General features: G+C 42.2%; 1 protein-coding gene across 1 annotated transcript; it reads left to right on the top strand.

Moving 5' to 3' along the window:
• Positions 1 to 9,055: 9,055 nt before the first annotated feature.
• On the top strand, positions 9,056 to 25,530 carry PLEKHB2 (pleckstrin homology domain containing B2). The gene is made up of 8 exons (XM_052803438.1): positions 9,056 to 9,137; positions 12,745 to 12,792; positions 13,414 to 13,566; positions 14,352 to 14,454; positions 15,360 to 15,399; positions 17,854 to 17,943; positions 19,105 to 19,219; positions 21,297 to 25,530. The coding sequence occupies exons 2-8, from the start codon at positions 12,756 to 12,758 to the stop codon at positions 21,431 to 21,433; spliced, it is 675 nt and encodes a 224-aa protein (XP_052659398.1). The 5' UTR covers positions 9,056 to 9,137; positions 12,745 to 12,755; the 3' UTR covers positions 21,434 to 25,530.
• The last annotated feature ends 1,346 nt before the right edge of the window (positions 25,531 to 26,876 follow it).

Below are 26,876 nucleotides of genomic sequence, written 5' to 3'. Positions count from 1 at the left end.
GAGAACTTGCTGTCTTCACCTGCTTATGTGCATTTTAAGGGTAATACAAATATTAATGCCCTCCAGAATTTTTTTAATGTACCTATGCTTTTTAATGGGACACGAATTATTTAGGTATGGGGTGAAGCTCAGTGCTACTGCAAGGCAATGCAATATTAATGAGAGTACTATATATAGTTCTAAGCCCTTCCCTCTTCCCCAAGGAAAGAGCTAACAGATCTTTATGCAAGCTTTGGAGACATGACTACTCCTATGCAGTGCAACCACCTCAGGTGAGAACTAGTGAATGCTAGAGCCACTATTTAAGTTGAAGCCAATGTTCTCTTTGAGTCAAAGTGAATGCATGAACTCCCATGCTCTGTGCTTCTCAAGAAAGAAGTCATCTTCGACCACATTTTCAAAACACTTCAAGATACAGTAAGAAACCCTAGATCCAGTTTTTTTCTACTTAGCGGTAGGCCCCTCATACATCTAAATTAGGAGAAGGATCACTCTAAGGTTTCTGTTTATTCAGTGGAGACATAATGGCACCCTTGAAGAGTGACTGAAATCAAGATGTGTGGAAGCACTCCTTGGAGAGGCCTTTCTGTCTTCTGGAGATTATAGAGGGAATCTAAAGCAACTACATCACTGTCCCAGTGCCTAAATGAAGTGTCTGAAGTTTGATGGGATGAATTGGTACCATAGAAGTATTTGAAAAGTACCTCAGAAAGTTAATAAGCAAGATGATGCACCTCCTTAGATTATTTATAAAATTGATTCCTATCTGCTTCTTCAGGCACTTGGTAAATCTGGACTTCTAGCTATGCAAATGGGGACAGTCTGAGGAAGCTTCCAGGAAATCCTATTACACATTATAACTTGGCTGGCTTCATTTAGGCTCTGTCAGAAGTGGAATTATCACATTACAGTGACTCAGTGGCTGGCAAACAAAAAGGCATCATGAAGGGACTCAGAAATGAAATGTCTCCAGATTAGCGATTATCTTTATTGACTCATTCAGTTTGAAGCCAAAAGCACACTCAGTTAATCTGAACTTCAAAACACTGGGTCCACTACATGTTCACCCAGGTATGCAGCATATTTTCCTTCACCTTTATGGCATATCTTCCAGAAAGCTACCCCACTTTGAATTTAAAACTTTAAAGAACGACCAATGAGCATAAGCAGTTAATTTCAGGAATTACTATGCCACTGCATCAAAACCACCAGTTAAAATACTTTCTCTGCAATGCAAGAATCTCAACACCAATTTAAGGGCTTTAAGGTTCTGTCATGCCAGGAATTTTATTTAGAGGTAGAATATTATCATTTTAAGGCTTCATCTGGTTAGTTACAAACACCTTAGAGTTCCAGAAAAGTTAAGGCAGTTGTATAGATGATAGGCTGATGTGTTTGTTGTAAATGCTGTGAAATGAACATGAATAAATGGATACTTGGATTTTCTATATGGAGATCCCTTGTCAGCTCCAAGTCTCTGAGGTGTTGTCAAATGCCAGTCGACAGGAGCCAATCCTTGCAGAACATGAGGACTGGGGATATTTTTTTTTACTGCACTGGCCTAATGCTTTGATTCAGCACAGATGCCTATCAATATGAACAGTCCCAGCAAAGTCAATGCCTGAATTAGGACTAGTAGATCTCAAACTGTGCTAATTCTGAGGGAACATGAACTCTCTCGATATGCCTTAAACTTTTTAAGTACCTGTTCTGCAATAATTTTTTCTCTTACTTATATTACAGTAGGGCCTGGCTGAGACCAAAACCCATTGTGTAAGATACCACACAAAACATGGCAGAAAGAATTCACGTCCCACAGATCTTACATTTTTTCTGAACGTTTGTAGCTTTTTCAGAGTCGAGTGACACTTGAACAAAGAATGTTTGAAATATTGCCTTAATTCTTATGTCTTTGGCTGAAATAATTTCTTTGAAGACATGGATGTTGGCCGAAAGTTATTGCAGAGTTGGAAACCAGACAGTGCACCTTGAAATACAGACACAGCTGGCAATAAAACTACAGTTAAACCACAATCCCTGAAATCACTGTATCTGCTTTTCTTGCTTGAATGGTTTTGGAAAACAGCTTTCTGCTTTGGAGCCAACTTATCTACCTGTTCAAAGTAAGTAAACAGCACCTTGTCTGGTGAGTTGGTCTCAGAGATGGGTTGTATTAACCGTTTTTGTACCATGTCTGTTAAATGATAAATTATTGGAGGAAGGGCTGCCTCTTTTGCTGCATACATACAGAGCACAAAGATGCCCAAGCCTCTGTAATTACTGTGATACAAACAACAACAGAACTTTCCATTTCTGGTTCTTGTTAGATCATGTGTCAAGTCATGTAAAGAGCTTTTAGTGGGCACTCGGAAGCCTTTTTTATATAGATGAGGTTTTCAGCAATTGATCCACACACTGTAAAAATCAGTTGCATATTGGCTCCATGCCTGGAGCTTGATTGTTCCCATCACTGGTTTCTGGTGAATGCTTTCTGCAAGGTACATAGAAATTGTCAAATAATTGTCTCTTAAGCTTTCACATATGCAAAGAACCTACAATATGGAGAGCATTATCCTCTCTAGATTTACCAAATACTGCACCAATAGGCATTGTCTGTAGTATTTTTCACTACATTCTAATTAAGAGCTGTCTCTTCCAGTGCTGGCTCAACACATTAACATAGGGGAAGTACCTTCAGTGCTTCAAACAGAAATCTTTACAATTTTCATTTTGATGGCATTTTATAGCAACCTGCAAACACTTCCAGACCTGACACAGTAAGGAAACAAAAGCAGATTAACATTTCTGTTCTGACTCAAATCCAATATGATTATTTTAGCAAAGCTTGGGCTGACAGACCCTGTAGCACTGTTGTGCTATCATGTTAGTGGCGAGGGAGAGAAGGCATGTTTCTCAGTTCAACCTAGGCATACACTTCCACCCTTTGCAGCCTTTCTAGAAGAGGGAAACCTAGGTGCAGGCTAGAAGGGAACTACTCTGCATGCCAGTCAGATTCATATGTGGAACATTTCAGCTTGATATGCTATCTATAGTTTTGTTTAGACAGAGTAGATTTTCCTGCATATTTCCGCTGGTGCCCACCTCTTTCTACTAACTCTGCAAGTTGAATGCTGATGCTAGGTGCTAAATTCTCTGTTCTTCCTCTTGCAGCCCACAGGCCTAAAACATTTCTGCTTCAATGTCCACGTATGGGCAAGACAAACATCTAGTCCCAGAAGTGATAGAGTGGAGGTTTGAAAAGAATGAGAATTAAGTAAGAATGATCATTCAGGAGACCTAAATACAAAAGGGTAGATGAAGGGAGACACTTCTGAGGCACATTTTTACACTGGCCTTTTCCTTGTTCTGGTGGGAGATAATGTGCTTCTGGCTTGTCTTAGCAACAACAAATGGCACTATGCTGTGTGGCGGCCCCAGTACTGCAACACGGTCAGAGGATCTCAGTGGGACTATATAGCTTGGCATGTATTATTTTTAGCAAAGAATTCAGAGTACCTGGGTTTGGGTGTGTAGAATGTGCTGGCCCTCTTTCAGGACTGTTTCTGAAAAGTAGCTGTCAGATTTTCTATTTTCACTCAAAAAAACCAGAACACCTCAAGACTGTATAGCAGATCTCAGCTGTAGAAATAAAACAGTGTCAATCAAGAAGCTCTACACTTAGCCAGAGATCCTGCTGCTTAATCAAAAGGCATGCAGAGGCTTCTGGGAGATGCAGATATTGGAGTCTAGCCCTATAAAAAGCAGAAGTCAAACACAAACATGTTCTACACATTTCAGTGTAGCTAATACACAGCACAATAACTCCCAAGAAACAACAGACAGTCATGGTCCACTTTGTGACAAGGTGTTTTAACCTCTGACTGCTGGAAGAGAAGGGAAAAAATATGGGGCCTAATGCAAAACCTTCTGAAGACATGATGATTTCCACTGATTCCAGTGTTTGGCAGGCTGGGTTTAAGAGGGCAGGTTCAATATGCATTTGAAGACAACACAGAGCAGGGTCTTCAGAGCAAGATGAGGGAATTGACTTTTAACTTACCAGTTCCAGTGAGCTTCAAGAATAAAATTAGGCAAAAGAGATGCCCCCTTATCAACAGTTCTTCCAAAGCCAACTCCTGCCCTAAGTCCAAATCTTCACTAACAAGCAGCATGTAACTGAAGCTTTCTTACTTAGGTTCAAATACAATGACTAGAATATAGATCAGGAGCTTCTATGGTCATTGGGCTGTGGCAGTCTGATGAGGGAACGCAAATATATGGTGGCTTGGCAATGGGAGGTGTAGATCTGTTTCACCTCATTGGCACAGGTTTAGTAAGTGACTGTGTCTGGGTTTGTGCTTTAGTCCCTTCAATGAAAATGGAGTGTAAGTACTCTTTTGATCTCTCCCTCTTCCCTTACCATGTCTGTCTTTTGGCTATGAGTGTAAATCTTCTCCTTTGTGCATGTAGCACTGTCTTCAAATGCTAATGGAATAGTACAGCCAATGTAAAGTAAAGGTGAGAGTCAGAGCCCAGATAATTCAGAGGAAACACTCCCACTGATGCTGGCTGGCTGGCTGTCAGGCCCAAACACAGTTGTTAGCGGAAAACAGAAATGTGTTGTACAAGTCTTTTTTCCTTTTCCTCTTCAGAATGCCTGCGATGAGACAGGAACTTTTCTGCAAGTTGCAAAGGACCTAGCCCATCCCTGATAATCCTGTGCTTTTCAAAACTGCCTACAAATAAAAGTGAAATCCAAAACTCTCTTCCTGCCAAACAGGCCACATTGCTAACAGTGAAATGGCTTTCTAGTGGCGTGACCTGCAGGGATGTCTGATAAGCGCGTGGTCTTTCTCCTACCAGTTTGCTTTTAATCAGATCTGAACAATAGAAGCTGACAATGAAATCCCAGAGCCTCACCCAGAAAGTTCCTCAGCTTTTGGCTGGACTTTTTGTTTGTCTGTTGTTCTCGGTGTACTCTGCAATCTGCTGCCTGGAGAGCTACGCTGGCCTCGCACCAGGAAGCTGCAGACAGCATCTTATTTGCATATAACTCTCCATACTGTTTCCTCTGGAGTAAGTGTCTGAAGAGATCACTTAATTGCAGGAGCATACTGAGGTGTCTGGAGTGGTCCACAAACCACAGGCCAGAAGGAAGCAAACGAGAGGAAGCATGGTTTCAGCTATAGGTCAAGAAGGAGCATCCTCCACCTCTGCCACAGCCTTCTCATGCACTTGGGCAAGTCTCTCACTCATGCTGTCAGTATGCTAGAGCTAATCAGGCATTGTTCTGCTTAAAGGCAAGTCCCATTTTCAAAAGAAATTTTGGCTTTTCTCAACTCTGAAGCCTTAGCCCACAGATCTTCCTAAGACATAGATGTCTTAAGTTCTTGAATTGCTCCAAAAATGCTTATCTGTTCTGTCAACACAGTATATTGTTGCTCACATCACCTTTAGCAAAATCCAGCACTCAAGGCTAACGAGAGCTGGGAAGACAAATGGCACAGCCCTTCCTGTGTGTCTGCAATCACAATATGCCTCCATGATCCCTGGGAGCTTGGCTGCTAGCACATGCTGCAGTCTGCACTGCTGGGGTCTTACTACTAGCTACTTTCAGCTGGAGCAGAATGTTTGTGCAGTCTGCAAGCAAGCTTCATCTTCCAGATATGTTATACAGATATGCTATGTTTTGCAATTATGCGTTATGTTTTTCTATATGGATACGTTATGTTTTGCAAATTTGAGTGGAACAAAACCCAAAGTTATTTAAAATCTAGGCCCTTCGCTTCAGCTCCTCACACGTAAGACAATACTCCTGTTAGGAGACCTGTCTGGATTGTAGTTCTTCAGAGGGAAGGCTGTCCTGCACTGCCTGCATACTGCAGTCCTGTTCAGGACCTCCGTAGACACTCATCTTGTGATAAAAACTGATCACACAGATTCATTTTTGCAGGTACAATGTGCCAGGGAATTTTAATCCTGGGTGCTATTACCCACAGGAATGGCAGGAACTGAGAGCTAGGAGTCTTTTCCACTGGAGAGAAGGAAGTATGTTAAGGCAGCCTGGATAAAGATTTTTGTCCAAGTCTGTGATTTACCTTTTTGTTTGGGACTATTATATACACGGCTAAGAAAATACAACCTTCTGGAAAACTAGAAATATGTTCTTTTCCATCTCCCTCACATCAGGGAAACTTTATAGGCTATGTACAAAGTATTGCAGAGTTGGTTAGTTTCACAAACACTTAATCAAACTTGCTTTATTTTTGGACATATCTTCTGCTCTGCTATTCTCACCTAATGCCTAACTACTTCCAAGTTGCCCACAACCTTCATACTTAAGCTTTGAAAAACTAATAATAAATACAGTAATAAACATATAACAAATTTGGAGTCCTCGTTCTTTTAATTCCTTATTCAGGTGTTCTCCAGCAGCAGGTCTCCTATTTTTCTGTTGCAACCGGGTTGTTTGGTCCATTTATTAATATTTTTCTTGATTTAAATATTTTTTATTTCATTAACTTGCAAGCAATGCTGATTCTTAATATGATTTTTCTAGCCTGGTTGAGCACTGTATTAGTTGTAGTAGTATTAACAGCATTAATTATAAAACTTAATAATGCTGGCATGTATTTTGTTTAAAATAATTTGCTTATCCTTAATGAAAATGTGTATTCTGCTTGGTTTAGAGTCTAATTATCTTTTATGAACCAGAGTAGGAAATTTGAAATTTAAATTTCAGCAGCATAGAAAGAATCTACGAAGACCCTCAAATGACTGTGAAAATTCAAATGGTTACGTTGGTGGCAGTCAAAATTTAGCAGGTATTGAAGAGATGCATTATGTCAGCTGCATTATGACAAAGAATTAGAAGTCACCATATGGCTCAATTTTCTCCAAATACATTTTTGCAAACAGCAATTTCTTAGGCATTTAGCAACTGGCAAGTTGAACTTCAGCCTTGGTTTCTTTGATTCAGGACAAGGATTGGAGTAAAAAAAGGGGGGTTGGTAACTCTGAAACATTCCAAACATATTTTTTTTTAAGTTATTGGTGAGGGGTGAATCTTACACCATGCTTTGAACATAACCAAACTGAAGGTGCAATTATGAATAGGCTGAAAATCTCAACAAAAGCCTTCACTTCCACACTTCACTGGCAAACAATTTGAAAACAATCTACATTTGTAATAGTATTCATGGAAATATTCCAGTTCTTTTGCTCAGGGTACTAAGACTTAGGCCTTCAGCTCTGCAGCACAGCTAGTTAGAAACTTACTGATGAAAGTTTCATCAGCAAATGCAGAGCCAAATACACTTAATTCAAAACATTTCAGAATTTAATGAGATGGTAGGCCTAATATGTTTGCATGGGTTTCCAGCATACGCTTGAGTTTCCGGCAGACTGAAGATCTGGTGTTTCCTGGATCTATGCCTCTGTAGTGCACCATCAGACAGGACCTGTGTGGCACAGAACTTCCATGATGACGGCCCTGACTCTCCCTAACTGAGTTTCCAAGGTCAACATAGTATAGGACATGGTCCCAAACAGCTACTAAACAAAATCTTGATGTTCTGTGCCCATGATAGTAATTAATTCAGGAAACACCATGACAGTTTCTCAATGAATTTTAAAATGGTTTTAAACCTAATCTGAAAACTAAAGTTTTACACGAACCCAGACAGCCAACGCTTTGAACTCATGTCAAAAGGGCAGCTGTCCCCTAGTGACTGCTTGCCAAGGACAGGATCTGCTTAGGCTCCCAAATCCTCAAGAGGAATATTTTTCATTCCAGAAGAAAACTGCTCCCTCCCTCAGTCTAAAGATTGTCTTGCCTTCCACCTCTAAGCCAATACCTCCAAGTTTCTGAAAATACTTTTTCAGCAATGAAAGGTGAACACTTCTAGCCTCAGAGGAAGGACTCCTACATAAACAGATTTTGATCTACACAGATCTCATTTACTGGTTGTTTCTGAAACCTGCAGTTCTATTCACAGATAGATGATTTCTCTTTATCCCTCCTGTTCTGCATTCACCACTTTTATGTCACTTCAAAGATACATCAAAACATGGACTACACTACAGCCATGAACTACACTATTACAGGCTTTCTATGTAATTTCTAGTTAGAATCGCTGTTGTGTTCAAGACAGCAGAATGGATGGGTAGGAGGAAATCTAGGAGCTTGTTGACAGATTAAGTGAAATTGTATCTATGATGAATACTATTTCTGTGTTGTCCAGTCTTAAAACAAAAAGACATTGGCTGAAGCAAACCAATTAATGATTTTTTTTTTCTTTTTACTTACTGTGATGATAGGAGTCATATTCCCTCCTATGTTACCAGTATGAGCCTGGGAAAAGCTCTAATAGGAAGTTCCATCATCCAGGGGAAATATTACATCTCCGTAAGAGGTTTTCCTCATTTTAAACTGTAACTATCTCATATATTTTGAGTTAGAAATGGAGAACACAATTTGGATTGTGAAGATAATTACCTAGTGCATTCTCCATCAGTTCAGATTTTGCAGTGTGCAGGCAGCACTGACCCAAATAGAGTTTAGAGCTGTCATGCAAGAATCACCAAGATGCAGTTTGTGGCTGTTTTATATAAGAGGTCACAGACTAGCTGGCCTTTTCTGTCCTTGAGTACTTGTGTGACCGCTTGAACAAAGCGACTCTGTCATTCTCTGCTGCAGTTCCCTGCCATGAGATCAGAAAATGTCCCTTTCATAATCATAAATAAGATAGGGAGAAAAGAAAAACGTGTACGTGTCTTAGTGTGATGGGGCTGACACTGTGCCAACTGCTAACCTGTGCAGAAGGGGACGCATTCAAAATAGTGAGAAACTGTTGTGTCTTGGGGAAGACATTAACCGTAACTGGGGCACTGTCCCGCACCACACCTTCCCCCGTGGAGGGGTCCGAACAGGGACAGGCACGTTCCCACCAAATGCCACGGGGTCCCACGGCAAACACGGCGCAACCCGCAAGGCCCCAGCTTCGGCGGCGGGGGGACCCCGGGCCATGCGGCCTCCGCCGCCCTGGGGCCGGGGCCGGGGCCGGGGCCGGCGCGGCGGGCTGACGTCAGGACGGGGCTGGCGCTGCCCGCTGGCGGAGCGGGGCCGGCAGCGGCAGGTAGGTGCGGCGGCGCCCCGCCACCGCCCGGGCACGGCGGCGGGGGGCGGCGGGGGGCGGCGAGGGGCACGGCTCTGTGCGGCTGCCCGGCTCGGCCCGGCCCGACCGCCGCCAGCCGCGCGAAGGTCAGCGGGGCCGCCGAGCAGGCCAGGACCGGCGCGGTCGGCGGGCCCGGAGCTGCCGGGGCCGGAAGGGGCTCCCCCGGGGGAGCGCTGGCGGGGTCCCTTCCGTCCGCCCGGCAGCCGGGTGCGCGGAGGGTGAGACGGAGCTTTCAGGGCAGGGCTCGGCCGCCTCTGCGGGGCGAGCCCGACGCGCCCGCCCGCTGCCCGGCGGCGGGTGACGGGGAGGAAGCGTGCGAGCGCCCGGGGCGGGGGGGGGGGCGCGGGGAGCGGAGCTGCCGCTTTGCCTTGGCCAGGCCCAGCTGTGGGCAAGCTGCCTGCCGTCACGGCGGGGCAGGAGGGGAGGGAGCGAGCCTGGGCCCGGGGCCAGCTTGCCCCCAGGAGGCCTGTCGGGTTGAGCTGGCCGCGGTGGGAGAGGGAAGAGGTGGGATGGTGCTTCTCCAAACGGCTCGTTCCTGAGCACTGACTCGCTCGGGTATGGGCAGGTTTTGAACTGAGAGCCACATCTCTCAGGAGAACTAGGCATTGGCTAGTAAAAAATAAACACAACTTCATGGAAAAAAGGCCTGCATGTAGCTAGTTGCAGAGTCAGAAAGTTCCAAAAATAGAAAACTTGCTTTGTTTTAAGGGGGAGGGGGGCAAATAGGGTTACACTCGAACACTCCTCTGAGCTTTGTATAGTTCTCTACCTGAAGTCTTGGGAATAAAGGAACAGTGAGGTGTCAGTGGGCACAGCCGGTCGCCTGGGACTCGGCTCTGTAGTTAGGTCTGTGTGGCTAAGCCTCTTCCATCTACATGGACTGCAGAATCGGGTCCATTGCTAGTTTGACTGCATTAATCAAAATTGCTCTAGTAATTACAAGCTGCAGGTAGAAACACTTGATTTGTTCTGAAGTTTGCTTTTCCTACCAGCCAACTGGGTTTGAGAACAAGAAGTGAACTGGAATAGACTGTTGGATATTCCACATCATATTCTGTGCGAAAAAGGAGAACTGCTATTCCAGGGAGCAGGAAGGAATAGCCCCACCCCTTTGCTGCATTTACTCTTAACCTTGTATTTGGTTTAGGGTGCTACTACTTTTAGATTTCAGTCACCAAGGAACTTAAATTGAGGTTGGTGATAAATAGATTTATCTTTGTTGAAATCCCATTTTCCACGTTGGTTGCACTGAGCTAGTTTAACAAGCAAATAATACTCAGTTGCAACTGATCTTGCCAGGCTATCTTCTAGCTCTTCAAATACTCTTTTAAACATAATGTAGGTTGATTGTGAATACTGTATAGGACTTCAAGGGAGTGCTTGTGCTTAAAAAGGACCAGAGAAGAATATCTAATTGTTTTTGCACCTCCTACTTCAGTGCTGACAGATTGTTCTGTGTGATTCCTTGCTCTCTATGCAGAGCTGAAGTTTTGGGCACTTAAATTCTGTGTTGGGAAAATGTCGTTGTTGCATCTGAGATTACATGCAAGGTGTGCAGCTGCTGAAGCCTCTTGCTGATGTAGCCCTAGATAGCTGTGAGACATTCTGTAATGTGGGACTTTGATTGTGAGCCATTCTGAAATCACAGGCAAAACTTAATTTGTCAAGAGAAATGTTTTCTTCTTCATTTCTTCCCCTTTATGTGTCTAAGTTAAATCTAATTATGCTGTTGTGTAACAGAGTAAGTTTAAAGGCAGCAACAAACATTCAATGGCCTAATCTAGCACTTGCAACAGAACTGAAGTTCATGCAAGTTCTTTATCGGCTCTTAGACTATTAAAAGGCCTCTGGAAATACACAGTGATTTCACCTTAATGGGCAAACTGGAAGACATGGAAGCATCATTGCAGAGACCCATTCCTGTGCAAATGAAGAGCAAGAAGACTGTTTCCTTGTAAAGGAGAATCTAGGGGGACTGGAGCATAGATTGGGGTGGTGGGAGAACAAGGCTCAGGTCCTTTGTACTGCTTTGTTACTTTGGAAGAATAAATTGGCCACTATTTCTGAAGCGCTCTCTCTGTAGGCAGGTGACAACAGCATGCTTAGACCTCAGAGCAGGACCAAGTGACCAGGATTAAAGCAGGATAGGAGTTCGACACTCTCTTTCAATGGGCTGCCAGCTAAATGTTTGTTTTCCCAGCAAGCTGGTACAGAAGGCAAGAGTAAGAGGTTTATCTTGGAGTTTAAACCTTACCTGCAGGTGGTTCTCACCATCACACCCGAGCCTGTGCTGGATGTGGCATTCCTTCAATATGAAATCCTGCTGGCTATAGTCTTTACTTGTGTGTTACAGTATTTGCCCAATACTGTGAAGAGGACACAGCTACAAGTAATATCCAATAGATGGCCTATATACATCTATCAGAAAATAAGTGGATGCTTATTAACTTTATATTTTACTAGAAGATAACAAAACTCCCTTCTCTTCTTCCCTCCCCCTTGAGCTTTAAGCACATTCCTCGTCTGGGAGGAGTTCCTCTGTCTATCAAATCTACTATGCCACCTCCCCCCCCCCCCCCGATTCTTATGCTGCTACAAGTAGAATGTTATCTGGTAGGTTTAAGTATCTGTCTCTCATATTGGCTTACAAGCCCCACAGATAATTTCTAAAAAAGGCAGCCTTCTCAAGGGAGGCTTCAAATGCTTCTGTTCTTGCTTTTCTAGTTCTGTTGCATCCAGATAGTTGTGTTTTTATTAATCCATTTTAGAACAATAGTCAGAACACCATTATGCTATAAAATAAAAACTTGTCCTCCAATATATCCTATGCTTGATCTCTTTTCTTTACATGCTCATAAACCAGAGTGCAGTGGCCGAGTGCTTAATGTCATGTGTGATAACATGAATTTAATGCAGGGTCCTTCCTATGCCATTTCAGGCTTCATTTAAAAGTTGAGGAGAAACGAGAATCTCACTTTATGGGCTTAACTTTTACTTATTTCAATTCATCTTGGAGGGAGCTAGTAATGATTTGGAAGAAATACAAGTCATAAAAACAGCTTTCTCCTTCCTGCTTAAACTGTTTCAGCTTTTGTTTTGGCTGGACTTTGAGCCAGTGAATGAAAAAAACAGAAGAGGAAGTACAGAAAAAGGGAGGTAGGGAAGAAGTGAGGGTGCTTAGTAACTTGGGACTGCAGGATACGGGAAGCACATGTATGTCAAGAGAAGAGCTTTGAAAGGAACTGGTGGTGAGTCAGGAAGCAGTGGCTCCAGTCTCTCTTCCCCATGTTGCAAGAGTGGTAGCTGTAAGCTTGTGAGTTTTCTAGTTAGAAGTGGTCTGATAGTGATGTTGGATTGCTACATTTGTTTCATTTGTTAAGTCCTAGAATACTAGTTGTGCCTCACTGAATATCTTCACCTGAGATCTACTGTGTCTCTCTGCAATACTAGCTGGGTACATGCAGCTATAATATATGCTATTATACTTTGAGATGCCTCTTTCTAATGTATTATTGTGAAATACTGAAGACTGCTTTTCTCCCCCTCACCTTCCTCTTCCGTCCACTAGATTAAGCAACAATGGCATTTGTGAAGAGCGGATGGCTGCTCCGGCAAAGTAAGTCGTGGGCTTTTTACCTCCTTTTCTCCCCACTGTGTCTAACTTCTTCAAAAAACATCAGAGCAACTTAGTAACTCCCAGCTCTTTCTTAAAACATGTCTCTAGCTCTGTGCGTTGTTTTTTGTTTTTTTAACCTTTAGGACACTTCACAAAATGACCTGTCATGACAGCATTTCCATGTGACCTTTTGGGTATACCAGTGGGAACAGGATATACCGTATCTGAGGTGTCTGACTGGCATTCAGCTTCAGATGCTGCTCTGTAATTAGTGCTGTATACAGTGGAGTGGAGTTTCCAAGTGGAGACTTGGAAACTTTACCTGACACCTTAACTTAATGTCTTCAATTAGTTATGCCCTCTGCTTGTTCTTGCAGCGAGTTAGAATTAAAGCACCAGATTATGCACTTAAAATAAACTCAGTTGTGATTTTGAATACTAGATAAAATATGGGACCCAATTCTGTAATGTTCTGAAATGGGGATGTTGTAGTACAGGATTTTGCTTGGCACCTCAGAATGTCTGGGGCAACTGTGAAGGATTTCTTGGTTTATTTTTTAACTCTTAGGACACAAATACTTCCCAATATGTGCCCTTAAAAGTGACTGTCTTATTTTTAAGGTACTATTCTACGGCGCTGGAAAAAGAACTGGTTTGACCTGTGGTCTGATGGCCGCTTAATATTCTATGATGATCAAAATCGCCATGATATAGAAGATAAAATCCACATGCGAATCCATTGCATCAACCTCAGAGTGGGGAATGAATGTCGAGGTAATAATGAAACCTTCAGGATTTGTGTATTCAGGGATTCTTTACAACTTCAGTGCCTGCCCAGCATACCATTTACAACACTACTGCAGAAGTAAACGTGTCCAAGAAGTGTGCAACTTCATTGTTGTTAAAAAAAAAAAAAACACTCCCCTTACTGCCCCAAAAAACCCCAACCCAACCAACTACTACATTGCCTTATAGACACCCAGGGCGTGGTATCACCATGTGATAGATTAGGTTAGGGTTTGATACTTCCTTTTAAATCTAAGTGAGGACAGTGTACCATATATGCAGGTGGCAGGCATGCACGTGAGAATGGGATGTTCACAGTAGACTTCTGTGTCTGATCATAGAGTTACTGGTGTAATTATAGTAATTATGGCTGGCTGGAGTGAGAGGCAGGACTAGAAATGGGAAACCTTAGCAGATTTTTTTCAAGTATTACTAAGTTCACTTCTAGCATTTGTTAGTACTCCACTTGATGCTGACACAAGTGAAGGACACAAGTGTTGGAGAGTACTTATTGCTAAGTATGGATTGGTTCGGCTGTAAGACACTTGCATTTCTTAGGAATGATGTTCAGAGCTACTTACTTCCAGGATACTCTAAAGAATGAGAACAGGTTATTTCCTTCTGTAATTTGTTCTGATGCCATGGAAAGCAGCTACAACTGGCCCTAGTTTATTTTGTCCAGACTTTGGCATAAATTGTCTCCCTTCTTGTAAATGCAATAATGAAATTCTGGTTATAGATATTTCATAACTCATCTCTTTTTTCTGACTCAGATTTCCAGCCTCCAGAGGGGAAGCAGAGAGACTGTTTACTGCAGATTGTTTGCCGCGATGGGAGGACAGTCAACCTCTGTGCAGAAAGTGCAGATGACTGCCTGTAAGTCTGCCAGAGAATATTGTTTTTTGCAGCCTCTTCCTCTTTTATCTTTCTTTTTCTCTCTCTCCCTAATTATTTTCCTTCCTTCAGACCTTCAGAGACATGTTTTAAGAAAGTTTTCAAGCAAGTAAAAGCAGTCTTTCAGTGATAAGACATAGCTCTCCTATAAGAAGTTGTCTAGCTCATGCAAACTAACTGCAAGTTAAGTCACTGAAAACACTGAAGGGTGAGGAGGAGTAAAAGAATCTTATTAATATGGTTAATGCAAGACTTGCTGAACAGATTTTTTTTTTTTTTCACTTTTCCCATTCCCTTAGCCCAAGGAGATCCCAATCAGTAGTGAAGGGAGGAATACTCTATTATTGTGAACTCTCAACTGAGCTTGGCTATGTATAGTTAGATAACTTCTATCATCAGTGTTTGCCAAGTATGCGTGGTGCATCGAGCATGCTCCCAGCCACATGGCATGGGAGTATCTGTGTGAAGTATATGTACCTTCTGTTCAAACTGTAATAGCGTCAAGACCCACACTCTCTAGTCAGCACAGATGCAACTGTTTCAGGCAGGAGATACAGCTTCCCTGGTGCATCTCTTCCTTTTACCTTATCCTGAGCATGGCTGCATATTACCTAGCTGTTGTGCTTGCAGTGAGGACCTTCAAAACTGCATCTGTTCCTTCTTGTGTTCCTCCTCAGCTCTGCAAAGAAAGTAATTATTTCTCAATCTTGGTATAACACCTTTGTGCATTCATTTTAGTGTATCATTAGGCTTTGGCATATGCAGTATCTTAAACTCTGCTCCTGCAGTACCTCTAGTTGCTAACCTTGGTTTTTTCATAGTCCTAAAAAGAAAAGGTGGCCTTAATTTTTATCAGTGTTCCACTAAACAATGTTTTTTTTTTGCAGAGCATGGAAAATTGCTCTCCAGGATGCCAGAACAAACACAGTAAGTGTACTACCTAGGCTTTACGCTGATAGAGAAGCAGCACATCAGTGTTAAGTGTGGTCCAGCAGTTTACTTCTGAAATCATGTTCCATCCTTCTCTATTAGAGAAAAACAGGGTCATGAACATGATGGTAAGGCTTGTGGGTGGGGAGAAGAATGATCCTCTGGATCACATGCACATGTCATCCTTGCAGCCAAGTCCAGGCAAATACATGCTGGGTGGAAGTGAATGATTTCAGGGAATGATTTCTTTGGGTTGAAGTGAATGTTTGGGAAGCTGGTCTGTAAGGGAAGTTGGCACTGAGGCTGTGGGCAAAAAGTAAAATCTTCTGCATCCAGTAAAAATGCACTTTCCACTTCTAGAGTTTGTTGCCTACCAGGTGCAGTGCTAAAGGAAGCTTACTGCAAAGAAGCTGTTTGTTAATGTAGATCTGTTACATTGTGGGATGCTGCTTGGTAGAGACTAGGGGAGGAGCAAGAGGTGGAGGTGAGTGCAGGCGTGCTGGGAAGGAGTATATTATCTCTGCATCAGCATGCTAGCTGTGGAGAGTGAAGAGGTCAGGAATCATAAAAGCCTCTCTGTGAGTCTTGGAGTTCTCTAGAGAACTGTCTTTGGGGAACCACATCCATCCACTTGTGGGTATTATTAATTTGTTTTTCTTCCAGACTGCCTTCCAGAGTACTCTTCAGTACTAGCCTTTCCATGGCTAGACTGAACCAACCTGAGATGTTTCTGTTTCATGGGAAAATGCTGGGTTTTGTAGAAGTTTATCTCAGTTTTTGATGGGTCACATTAACATTGCCACTGTACTGAGGCATCTGTCACGTGATATAACTGAGATCTGTAGATAACCAAAGCAAACACTTGTCATAGCAAAACTACCCTGGACACGATTGCCTCTGACTGCAGCCATGCTATGCTGCTTCATAGTGTTAAATGAGAAGTGAAGGAACTGTCCTCATGCAGAGGACACAACACTCATGGTCTCTCTGCTCTAGAGTTAGGGGCTTTATCTTGCTTATGTGTGAGACAGTGACTCCTGGTTTCAGGAGTTAGGAACTGCTGCTTTTCATGTCTCTGACACACAGCTGCCAGCCCTGCTAGATGGCATTCAAAACTTGCCAGTGCATTACCTTTGTCAGCCAAGGCAGACCCCTGCTACTGAAAGTAGGGCAGGTAGCTCTCTGCATAAATAGCACTTTCCAAAGCTATTAAAGGTCTCCAGCAAGGACTTGAACTAACCTGTTTGAGTCCATCTGTAGGTGTCTGACACAGCTTTCAAAAATAACAAGCATCCAGCAGCACCTCATAACTTTACTGGAATAGCAGGGTGATCACCCTAGTTTTGAGAACTACGTCATTTACAGATGTTTGCAGGCTTGTGTCATATGCCTGTACAGAGTTCCCTGTAGCAGAACAGAATACATTTACTGCTATGATGCAAGCATTTGCTGGACTTTTTCTTGGGTGGTGGAAGTACCTGCCTCTTCATGTAGTGCTTTCAACAGTGTGTTTCAAGCAATCCTTAGAATCTCCACCACAAGTTAGACCTGGGATATGGCTGTAGTATGCCCTCAAAAGTCTTTCTTCAGTCCAGGTACAAGAGACAATAGGAACATTCTCTGTTGAGCTATTAAAGCGTTCACTTGTGAATTAAAAAAGGGAGCTGTGTTTTTTCTTGGGATAAGACACTGACTAGGAGCATCACTGTAGATTTCTGATATTAGGTGCAAGAATACAAGGTTACTGTAACAAATCTTTAATTATCTTTGAGAGCTCCTTGTAGATGCATTCAAGTAAGTTATCACCTTTGCTTCATGGCTGTCTTCAAAAAGGACGAGAATTATAGGTGGTATTTGCAAAGTAATTCCCTAAAACCAACCAAGCCCCCCAAATCCTTACAGTTAAACCTCTCTTACTGTATATTTTTTTTTTTAAGTCTTCTCACAGCCAAAAGTGAGAGGTGGCTAAGAACTATGACAGCGTTCAGCTAAAATGTTCAGGTGCCACTTTTGGCTACTGATTCCTTTATCTGCTTTTGCAGAACTTGGTGATACCACTCTAGGGTGCCAGGAAGCAGCTAGCTTAGTTGTGAAGACTTTTTTATCTGAAAATGGAGGATGAACAAGAGGGTAATTTCTAAAACCGAGGCTACAAAGTGATGGAAGGAGTCGGTGTGCTTGCATGTACACGTGTGCATGTATGTGTGCACACACAGAGGTAAGAAATTTTATGGCTCCTTCCTGTGGTTGATCAGGCATTTGTATTCTCCCAGGTCTGCTCTCCAAGTAGTTTCTTTTTACAGTGCTTTATAAGGTACTCACTGCTTTCTTAACATGCAGCATGTCTAAAGGTTACTTTTTCTTCGGGATCATTAAGTTTTAATCCTTGCACTACTCAAACTGGCTGGCTGTAGGAAAAGGTGATAACTGCTATCTTTCCATGGTGTTTAGGGCTACATGGGATCTGATGTGATGTATGATGAGACAGCCGTTTCCTCAGCCCCTCCTCCCTATACAGCTTATGCCACACCATCACCTGAGGTAAGAGTTGCAGTCGGGAAGCATTAAAATAAGTGAGGTAGCAGAAGCAGCCATCCTTCAAGCACTCAAACTGTACTCCCAAAGTGCCGTGTTTCACAGTAAGATCCAGCTTTAAGCTTTGTGCAAAAGGGGAGTGAGAGTAAGGCACTAACAATCTCTTGTCACTCCTATTTGAGATGGATTTCCTTTGAAAGGGGTGAGGCAGATTTGGTTAGGAGGTATATAAAGGGATGGCTCCTCAGTGAACTTGGAAAATAAAGCTTCTTAGAGACAGAGCAGAAGTTATTTGCTAATCTTGAAAAATATTGGCTGTGCAGCTTTTAACATAAGGAGGTGTGACTACACTTTCACATTGTGTAAGCACTGGAAGGATATAAAATCAGGAGTTTTAAAAATAGGATTTAATGACTGGAGCTGTCACTTTTAACACATAAGGATTTTACTGTATCCAAGATGTCATAGCAACACAATAACTTTAGCTCCTGGATGCACAGTTCTTTTGCAGTGGAGAAGGAGCAGCACTGGGGCCGAACCAGTATACACTGGGGATTTCTGGATGTTCTGAATGACATGCAGTGATACACAAACAGATTGTTGGGGTAGTATCACTTGTTGCACTATAGGTGCTCTGCTCCAGCCCCTCGCTGTTAGAAATAGTTGTTAAGAACTAGATGTGGTAGTGGGAGCTGTATCAGGGCTAGCAGCAGGCCTCCTCTTTTGGAGAACAAAATTGCTTCCAAAACACACAGCTACAGAGTATTTGTCCTGAGTCTGACATCTGCTTGCAGTGTACTAGAGGAAGGTTGGTTGGAGTTTCCTGGGATCAGCTGCTGCCTGCCTGCCACTTTTGAGCTCTCCAGAGAGCTGCTGTTAGCCTGAGGGCAGAGAGGAGAAGCTGGTAAGGCTGCTGTGGCTGCCTGATGATCCAGGCCCTGCCTCTGCCATTCACCATCCAGGAAGGGTGGACAGCGAATGCTGCCTAGGTGCACTTATTTTTTCAGGCAGCTGTTCTGAATCCTTTCCAGGGAGTAGATAGACTGTATCAGTACAGACTGGATATTTTCATGAAACTGCATTAGAAATGAGGGAGAATCGAACAAAGTGCCTAATCGGATACATAGCAAAGCATACTTTTGTAACGGACATTTTTAATTTCAGCAGGTTTATGGCTATGGCTACGATCAGTACAACGGTGTGTATCCTCCTGCTGGTCCTCAAGTCTTCTATGCCTCCAATGGACAAGCTTATGCTGTTCCCTATCAGTATCCATACCAAGGTAATCAGTATAAACCGTATCCTTCATCTTCCTATAGAAGCTATTTGAGTCAGTCTTTCTGGCTTTAATTCTATTAATCACCACCCTTTACCACCCACTACTCCTGCACAACAGAGTGATAGAAAGAAACCTGACTTGTAACTGGAACCAAGTCCCCCTACCCTTTCACAATAAAGTGAGTGCAGTGAAATTTGTATTAAGTGATTTAAGCTTCCTGATGTGATCCCAACATATTTAAATTACTTCATGAACTCTAACTACAGTAGGCAGCATGTTTTCTAAGGAAAGACAGAAGAGCCAGAACAAGATGGATTCAGTACTCCATACTGGGCATTGATGGAGCTTTTGATTAATCTGTTGCTCTTATATCTAGCTTAATTATTTCAACACTGATGTTCAGCTATGACCTCAGAATTAAATGCAAATTTCAAAAGTAAATCCACTCCTAAAGCACGGTTATAACTGGTTCCTTCCCCACATGCTGGAATTGTTGTAAGGCAGTACAGCCTTGTGAAGTCTTCTATTGCTCTGTTCAGGTTTGTAGAGCTTTCAATCCCGATAAAAGAGGAAAGAGAGTAAAATTTTATGGTGTGCTTTTAAGCTTAGTGACCTTAATTTAGGATTAGCTTTGCACAGAGAACCCCAATCCTACAGAATTGGGGCTTTAGAGTAGTATCGGTAATATAAATCAGAAGATTTAACTTACTAATTGTTTATGATCTGCCTCTGCAAACAAGAATCTCTATTTAGAAATTTTTTTTCAGTTTTGAGGGAGATTTTTTTTTCCATTTGATACTTGTCAGGTTATTTCATTTGCCTTTTCCATTTTTTGTTACAAGGGAGGTGCATCAGCCTGAAGCTTTTAAAGCTTTCCACGTCTGAGTTAGTGAAGTCCTAAGATACAGACCATATATATGCAAACACAGAGGAAGGTGGGTTCTCTTGGTTCTCAGCAGCTGAAAAGCAGCAGCTTGTTGAAAGTCCCAAGAACCATTTTTAAAAACTACCAGCAGGCCTTGGAAATCAAACCTGTATGATAAAAATGCAGCATTAAACAGTAACTTTCCTAAACAGTTTGCAAGTCCAGTGTGTTAAGATACTAGTTATAGGTTGGGCATAGTAACCACGCCTTGATGTTTTCCTTCACTAGGGTTACTGCAACTAAATCTTAGGGGTCAAGTCTACCCCTAGCAACTAACTTAACCCCTGCACTTTTGGCTTCATTGCTCATTCTCTGAATTGACATAATCCTTCTCAAGACGTTCCCAGTCGTGCATCAAGAGCCTTTTTTACTTGTATTAGTTGGATTACTTCAGTATCTTTTACAAAAAACATTGCAGTATCTTCAAGAATATTTAGTCTTCCTGAAATGTCTGGAAGGGAAAGCAGTACTATTATGTTTTCTTTGCAAGTAGGAGCTAAGTCACAAAATATGACAGGTGGAGCTTGTACAAGTCTGTTGCAGAGCAAGGGTCAATTGCTGGTTTCTTGAGTCTTAGGTTAATTCCTTACTACCGGGCCAATCTTCATCTGAAAAGAAACGTAGCAGATGTCACCACACAACAGATCAGTCCAGGATGTGAAGGCACAATTGAAGTAGTAGGCAGTAGTTGTAGAGTGAATAACTGATACGCAGTTTCTGACAAACCACTGGCTTAAAGCTGCCAAAGATTTTTTTTTTGGGGGGGTGGGGTGGGGGAACTACACTGTTTGCCTTAACTTCAAGGTTGAGTCAATTTTAAGACGCATTTCTTGCATTAAATCCACAGAGTGTTTGATAGAATGATACGAGTAATTCATAGGTTCTTTGCTAATATAATTGCAGAACAACGTTCAGATTTACATTTATGATGAGCTTTTCTTACAAGGCTAGAAGTGTTGCTAGGCCTCTGGATTTATTTAATAGATGTGGAGGCTGAATCCAAAGCAGACATGTGTTCTACCTTTGTAGCTGATATCATCTTAGTGTTCAGTGGAAGGAAGAGGGTGAAAGAATGGGCATGTTTTGAAATTACAACACATGGTATTAAGATATACATTTCTTTTGCCCTCCTCCTAACAATCTCTCATTACCTAGGACCTTATGGCCAACACCCTGCAAACCATGTCATCATTCGAGAGCGTTACCGTGACAGCGATGGAGATCTTGCACTGGGCATGCTTGCTGGAGCAGCGACTGGAATGGCTCTGGGATCATTATTCTGGGTCTTCTAGATTACCCATTCCTTATCTTTGTAGTTCCAAAACCCTTTATTGTGTGCAATAATATATTGGCAATGTTGTTAAACTTTAAGAAAAGCAATAGTTATTTTTCAGTAGTGACATCTTAATAACTGATTCTTAACTGTCTTAAGGGGAGTTTAAAGGCACCATTTAGTTAAGTGGTTAGAGATGGAATGTGCTGCTCTTGAATACTGTTCTGATGTTTGGAATTACAAGGATTTGTACTGATAAGGATCAATGGGAACACCAATGTAACATGGTAGCAGTCACTAGCTTTACAAACAGACTGCTATTGTAAACACCGTAGAAAAAATGGATTTTTTGGGGGTCTAAAATCTGGTCTAAATAGGAGGTTTACAGGAGCTCTGCATTAGTATGTAGGTACTACTGGCTTCTAAACATTCCGCAGACAAACATATAGCTCAGCAGAAACTTCTTGGCATTAGGTAGTCTGCCATGCTTGAGGATTTTTTTGTTTTCAAACTTGCCTGCAGATGGTAGTGTATTTTCTTAGATGGAGTCCTATACCTGTCTCTCACACCATCCAGGTGAGGTTGTCTTTGAGAACATAGAAGCAAACCACTAAGAAGCAGCAGCACTCCTCAGTTCTTTTATTCTCCCAGAAATGTCAATGACCGGTGGCAAGGAAGACCAATGTTTGTTGTTCCACCTCCCTCTTTATCTTGAATCACTCTTCTCTGGTCAGATGGAAGTAATGGATCTTTAGCTTTGCAAGTAGTCTTCCTTGTCTGTAGAACAGTCACCTCAGACACTGTACCAACTGCATTGCTGAGGAAGAGGCCATTGTCTAGTGTCTCTGCTCATTACTGCTATTGCTCTGCAGGGTCTGCAGGAGGAGAACTAACTTGAACAACCCTTGCCCTGTTGGCCCTACCAGAACCTCTCTGGCAGGCAGTAATAGTCAAGAGGAGAGAGACAAACACCACAAGTAGACCTTGCACACAGGCACTTTGATATCAGCTGCCTTGCCATGGCGGGATAGAATGTCTGCCTCCAAGGTTTCCTGAACCAGGAACTGGTTTTGAGCACAGCTGAGCCTGGGTTTGTTATAGGCACACTTCCCCCTCACATTCAGCAGGTCTCCTCTTCCCTCCCTGACTTTTTAAGGAAAACACTCCAAGGAACCTGGCTGGCTTTGCTTGTATGCCTGGTTCCTTATGCAATGTGCTTCTGCAGGCTGCTGTGCTATGGACTGTAACCTGGAGTGCAACTGTTGTGTGTTATGTGGCCTATTCCCTTATCCTGTTATAATCCATGCTGAGCTGTGCTTGGCAGGAGAAAGAAAGCTCTGAAGAAATGCATGTGCTTTCTTATTCAGGTAAAAGAGGCAGGGTGCCTAAGTTGAGTTCTTTATTCTAAGAGGACTTATTTTTTTACTTCCACTTTCAGCTTCCTGTATTCATACTGTTTTAATGTGTTAAGTCTTTCTTATGCTTTCATTCAGAAGTAGGTTGGTTAATTTCCTTAAGGTTCACAGGGTTTCAAGTATGTCAGGAAAGATGAAAATAGATGAGAACTTGCACCCATATAAACTGAGATCAAGCCCCAACCTTTTTCATTTCATCCTAAAGCTGTCTTGGCTCTATCCTACATATTTAAGCAATAAAGGTCTTAGACAAGAGTTTGGGCAGTAGCCAGGGGAAACACTAAGCTTTCATGACTCTAAGGACCAACCCAACAAACTGAAATCATCGGAAGTAAACAGACAGATGTAATCCTGGCTGCATTACTAAGAGTGGGCCTAATCCAAAGAACCTAAACTTCTTTCAAGAAACTTTGGCTCAGAGCAGTACACCAATGAGCATGCATGTCCTTTCACAGATTAATACAAGCTGCATGTGTTCTGCCAGTGGTAGGTACTGAAAGGACTTCTTGGAGGTTCAAAAGAGGACTAAAGCAAAAGTTTCCTATTGCTAGTCTAAACCAAAAGAAATTAGAGTACACTACTGAAGTTCTCTTAGAGGCCTGGTACCCTTGAGGCCAGAAAGAGATGATGACTGTCTGGAACTTAAGCGAACAAACATTTCTACCCTTTTTAAGGCTTGAGATAACCTTGAAGCTGATTACAAGTTTACACTGCTGTTTAGTTTGTGCTTTGCAATATAACTAGTTCTGCAGAATGCCTCCATCTCCTCTTCTCCCTGTGTAATATTTAGCTTGTAGGGGGTGGAAGAGAATAAAACAATTGAACATCATTGTGATTTCTTTTGAATTTCATAATGATTGTGAAAGAATAGCACAAAGTGAATCAGCTAGTAATTTATTTTAAATTCAGAGTTTTACTGTGTGGGTGGGGTTTGGTTTTTTTTCCCCCCCCAAGAGCTTTTGATCACAGCAGGGGAACATGTCTCTTGCGCTATACAGGAGATAACTGTATCTAGGTCCTCGGTTTCTTCAAGTGAAGTGTACAAGATAAAGACTCTGTTGGTTGCAAAACATTTCTGGGTTGAATTCAAAGCAAGAAATTATCTTTTTAAAAGTTCAAATTGAAGCAAGTCTCCATTAAAAAAAATAACCTTACCCCTTCTCAAGGGAAAAAAATTTACAAATTGAAGCTGAAGATTCCAGTTCCATCTTGGTAACAATAGGCTGCTTTTATACAAAAATCATGAGGTACTTTTCTATCCTGGTAGCATAGACATTTAGAAGCTAGAAAGCAAATGTACAAAACTGTGCTAGAGCATAAAATCAAGAAAGCAGTTATCTTATTGCAGGTGCTTGTAGGCTTTCTGATGTCACTGCAGAAATAGAAGTGGAAATGTCTTGGTGCACAAAGCAGCAGCATGGGGATAAGCCACTTGAATTCACTGGTTGTTAAAGCTCATAGACTTGCTTCCTGAAGACATGGCTGTACCTCCTGTTGCTCAGGAACAGAGTGGAGATTTGGTCATAGCTATAATGTCCAGCTGGATACATAGTCATGACTCAATAGCCTTTCTCTGCCCAGTCCAGTACTTCACATATCTGCAGTTTGTGTAGATGCTGGTGTGAGCTGAAGGGGCAGGGCCAGAGTGGATTTCAGGGCTTAGAGGGACTGCCATTGCAGCTTCTGCAGATAGGCGATACCATAGTGATGGGATGAGGCAGTGGGTGTGGCAAGATAATTTTCAAAACAGATTGAAATGATAGTGCTAAACAGGTATTTATTTCTGAATGGTGCTATTCATGATGCTGTGATTCCAATTATACCTGCATAGCTCCCAAGCACACACTTTCCTACCCAGGGCCCAATACTTGACCTCCCTAAAGCTATGGGAGGTCCACAGCCAGTACAGTGCCACTGTTTTTTGCAGTGTACAGTTATCAGTTAAGGATGACTAAATCTGTTGTATAGCAGTTACAGTCCATTCAGAATTAAATGTCAGTGCTTACAGAAGTCACAAGTCTATATGTTTATCTGTGACTAGTTACTTTTGGATTCTCAGTTGTGGACAGCTGGACAGAGCCAGGCTTCCAGAGAGTGGGGTAGAAACGCTCAGCCTTCTGTAAGTCTGACCACAATAAAGAGGTGAACCAGGGGCCCCTCCCAAATTCTTAGTTACATGTGACAACATAGTTATTGGCTTCTTTTGCTTGAATGTGGGGGGCTAGGGAGCCAGGCTCTTCTAGTGAGTGGGTAAAGGCTTATGAACTAGAGAGGAGGGAGTGGGAACTGTTTATGTACAGAGCAACTGCACTGACTTCTGGCAAAAACACATCTTTTCTAGTGCTGAAGCACTTTCTGACCTGCATCTACATGGAGCCACCCTATATGTCACACAACACTGACTTCATTTGGTTTGTTCTTTATTGGAGATTCAATAGGTGATGGAACCAGCTAAGCAAGTTGAGTAAAGGAGAAAATTCACACCTGTGTTCCTCAGATGTGTTTGTGGCTTTTCCTCCTCATTATATGACTAAGATATGTGTAGGCCATGGAGGCTAGCATGCAGCAGATGTTGTCCCCTCCAATCCTTCATGTTCTTGTGCACTCTCTATCTTAACTGCTGCTTTTACTATATGTCCTCATTCTCATTATTAATTTATAGCAAAATACCCTTATCAATAAAATTCATATTTAAGTGTAATTGTTTTGTCTTGAAGTTTACTAGCCTTTGTTCAACATTTCTCATTTAGTTAGTTTGTAGACAAGTATATGTTTTTCAAACATGTAGTCAGCTTACAGGAGGTTTCCTCTGCAAGGAAACAAGTGCCATAATGAATTCTGTGCACATCGAGTCTTTCCTAAGCAATTACAAGGGTGACTTGACTTGGTAGAAAAAGGAACTAAGACAACTGTGGCTGTTGGAGTTAGAGTCAAGGCTGACATACCTCAGTCATCTCAGTTACCATTTAATAAACATGATGTAATGTCTGTGAAATCAGCAAAGTAACTCCTCACTAACACCACTATAGTAAGATCAGAATTAAGGCCTATTTCTTTCTCAATGGAGTTGAAGGCTTTGACTCAGAAGTGCTTAATCTTGGATATGTGCAACACTGATCCAGATTTACCATTTGACATTGCATTATCAAATCAACAGATTTGTACTATTTAGTATTACAGTAAGCAGCTTGGAGCACAGATGTGGCTCTGGGTAAAATGCTACTGGTTGCTGTATTGGTATCTGCTGCTTATGAATTGCTTCAGTATAGTTGGGTTCAATCAATAAGTTTGCTTAGACAAAGACAGTAAGTGACCACAACCAGCTCTGCCACCTAAAGGCAGACTATCTTGTACATTTGCTAGGAGTTAAACTATTTGTCAGAAGGACCACAGTACATTTTGTAAACCATTATCCTTGATTCATGCACATTTTGTTTTTACTGTTGAGGGGCCTGGGTTTTTTAGCTACTAATCTCGGGGAGGAATGAAAACAAAACTATTTCAAACAATCAGTTAATGTAGGAGTACATGTCGCTCTTCTCCCCAGCATGCTATGTTGGCTGTGCTTATTTTATCAGTCACCAATTCCATACGATGGATTTACTAGGCTAAGCAGACCACGATGTACATTTAACCCTGCCCACCAGAGCACCCACCGTTACTGAAATTTCTACACCAGAACAAGTTAGGGAACTAAATTTGCTGTGCAAGGCTTTGCAGCTCCATACCTTCCTGAACTGCCATGCTCCGGAACTGGCAATAGCTTAGAGAGTGGGCTTTGCCTCTGTTACTGCTTTCCCTTCTCCTACTGCATTCCCTGTCCTGTTTGTGGTCACTAAATGCAACAACAGTAATTAATTTGGGTTGTGTTCCTAAAAGTGCCTTTATTTGTCCCTCTCTCCTGTTGTAGTTCCACTACAGCTCATTGAAGTGAGTGTGGAGCATTTGCTGTTCCCTCCATTTCAGTGGAGCTGAAAGTTTCCCCCGTATGTTGTGAGCACTCATTAACTACATATGAGAGCTTGTAACAACAGACTGACACTAATG

This window comes from Harpia harpyja, chromosome 12, assembly GCF_026419915.1.
Source record: "Harpia harpyja isolate bHarHar1 chromosome 12, bHarHar1 primary haplotype, whole genome shotgun sequence".
NCBI classification, from domain to species: domain Eukaryota; kingdom Metazoa; phylum Chordata; class Aves; order Accipitriformes; family Accipitridae; genus Harpia; species Harpia harpyja.
The sequence above is the reverse complement of the archived record's forward strand: the minus strand, read 5'-3'. Positions and strand labels throughout refer to the sequence as shown.

Bases quoted from the DNA above. Each gene is read 5' to 3' on its own strand.
- PLEKHB2 (XM_052803438.1), top strand. From the start codon at position 12,756: ATGGCATTTGTGAAGAGCGGATGGCTGCTCCGGCAAA. The intron at 15,400-17,853 runs GTAAGTGTACTA...CATGGTGTTTAG, and splicing joins AGGATGCCAGAACAAACACA to GGCTACATGGGATCTGATGT. The intron at 17,944-19,104 runs GTAAGAGTTGCA...TAATTTCAGCAG, and splicing joins ATGCCACACCATCACCTGAG to GTTTATGGCTATGGCTACGA.